At 37.2% G+C, this 2,030-nt stretch overlaps 1 protein-coding gene across 1 annotated transcript in view; it reads right to left on the minus strand.

The window, feature by feature from the left end:
• The window catches only part of LOC101855745, a 5,892-nt gene extending 4,063 nt beyond the window's left edge, over positions 1-1,829 (minus strand). Inside the window, exons 1-2 of the mRNA XM_035972008.1 lie at positions 1,475-1,829; positions 311-461 (exon numbers count right to left, since the gene is read on the minus strand). Of these exons, the coding sequence (XP_035827901.1) occupies positions 311-461; positions 1,475-1,496 (173 nt within the window). The 5' untranslated portion in view covers positions 1,497-1,829. The remainder of the gene's footprint in view (positions 1-310; positions 462-1,474) is intronic.
• Positions 1,830-2,030: the final 201 nt, after the last annotated feature.

Here is a 2,030-nt window from a genome sequence, read left to right on the forward strand (position 1 = left end):
TATAGTGTAGTCTGCTTCTGCTTTTCTAATTCTATATTAAACATCTATAATCCTTTATATCTCTTTCTTTTCTATTATTTTGTGTAAGGGCCTACACTTTTCTCGTAACACCTCTAATCTTCGGCACTTACATTATTATAACCCATGTGTGTTTCAAGTGCCGTAAAACTCTCACTAAACTAAAACTGACGAAACCGGTAGGCAATTCGCAATGTTACAAATATTATCATCATTATAGTTATTGCAACAACAACCACAACAGCAAGAACCACAACAGCGACACCACCAACAACAACGGTACGGTACTCACTCCAAGATATCGTCTTTCTTGAAGCTCGGTATCTCGTCCATCTTGGCGGGCCTTTTTGGCATATCCCCGAACTTCTGTTCTTGCTTTTCTACGGCGTCTAAATCTCTGTCTAGTCCAGGCTTTTCCAACCACTCTTTCTTCAAGAAATTTTCTAAAAGTAAACAACAAAACAAAACAAAACACAAAAATTAAAAGTGGTATTAGAAACCAAAAGGTGACATTTTTGTAACTAAATTTGTTAACAACTAGAAAAAAAGGGTGACATTTTTGTAACAAAATCTGTTAGCAACTTTAAAAAAGGGTGACATTTTTGTCCCTAAATCTGTTAGCAATTTGAAAAAAAAGGGTGACATTTTTGTAACTAAATCTGTTAGCAATTTGAAAAAAAGGGTGACATTTTTGTAACTAAATCTGTTAGCAATTTGAAAAAAAAAGGGTGACATTTTTGTAACTAAATCTGTTAGCAATTTGAAAAAAAGGGTGACATTTTTGTAACTAAATTATTATGTAAGCAGTCGACGAGAGAAGCGGACAAAACAACAAAACAGAACTGTTTTTTTGGGGGGTTAATTTTTTAAACGCGAGCGTTTTTACGCCTTCTCCGACACAAGTTAGCCCAGGAAGAGGCTTCCACCATACTTCTTATCAGGGCCAACCGAGATTCTTAAAAACTGTTTCCACACCTGAATGGAACCCGAGTCTTCTGGGTGCGACAGTGAACTGCTCTTTTGGTGGGTTTTTAAAAAAAATAGTATTATGAGAAGCACATCGACACGATAATGTCCTGACCATGGTGGAAAAAAATGAAATAGACAGACAAAACATAAAATAGAGAAAGTGAAGGAGAAGGTCCTACCAGCGGTGCCCTCCAACCACCCGTTAACTGCTGCAAGATTGCTCGAAGACAGTTTAGTTTAGTAAGAGTTTTACGGCACTTACAGCACAATAAGGTCATGTAAGTGCCGAAGATTAGATGTGTTACAAGAGAGTAACAAACACAAAAAAGAAGGAGGGGAGATAACGACGACAGATGTTTGATAAGAAAGAAGAAGCAAACAACACCAGAGCACGCGCCAACCACCCACGCTCGAAGACAGAATTTATAAACATAGGAATGAAGGAGGGATGAAATGAAATAAAAGGAATATTTGGGCTGCATTTTACCTTGCTCTTTGCCTCTGTCCATTCTGTGGGATCCTGACGAGAGGTTGAACAGATTTTGCACAAACTTGTCGCCCAGCTAGAGGAAAGGCAAACACACAAACAAAACATTGATAAGCTGTTAAAATGCACCATAGTGCGGTCCAAAATTTGAGGCGCAACTTATGATGGTCAACTATTTCCTAAACTGAAGAACATAGACTCTCCCCCTTTTGCACAATGACTTGCATTAATTTGTCTGAACAGATCAATATTTATTTGGTAAACACATGTTTGCTGTATTTTAAAAACTAATTTTAAAAATCCAAGAGGGTGGTTGCAACAGATTCTTAATGAGTTTACAGTTGAGGCAATATCGTTTTCAAAAGCTAGTCCCACATTTCCCCCCTATCGTGACGTTATCTATGTGAGCTGTGATGTAGGCAATATGCGTAAGCAAAATGAGTGTGATAGGTTCTGTGAACAATGCCAGAGTTTTCTTCTTCTTCTATTTCTTCTTCTATTTCTTCTTCTATTTTTTCTTCTATTTCTTCTTCTTCTTCTTCTTCTTCTTCTTCTT

Source organism: Aplysia californica, unplaced genomic scaffold (genome assembly GCF_000002075.1).
Source record: "Aplysia californica isolate F4 #8 unplaced genomic scaffold, AplCal3.0 scaffold00557, whole genome shotgun sequence".
In the NCBI taxonomy this organism is placed as follows: Eukaryota; Metazoa; Mollusca; class Gastropoda; order Aplysiida; family Aplysiidae; genus Aplysia; species Aplysia californica.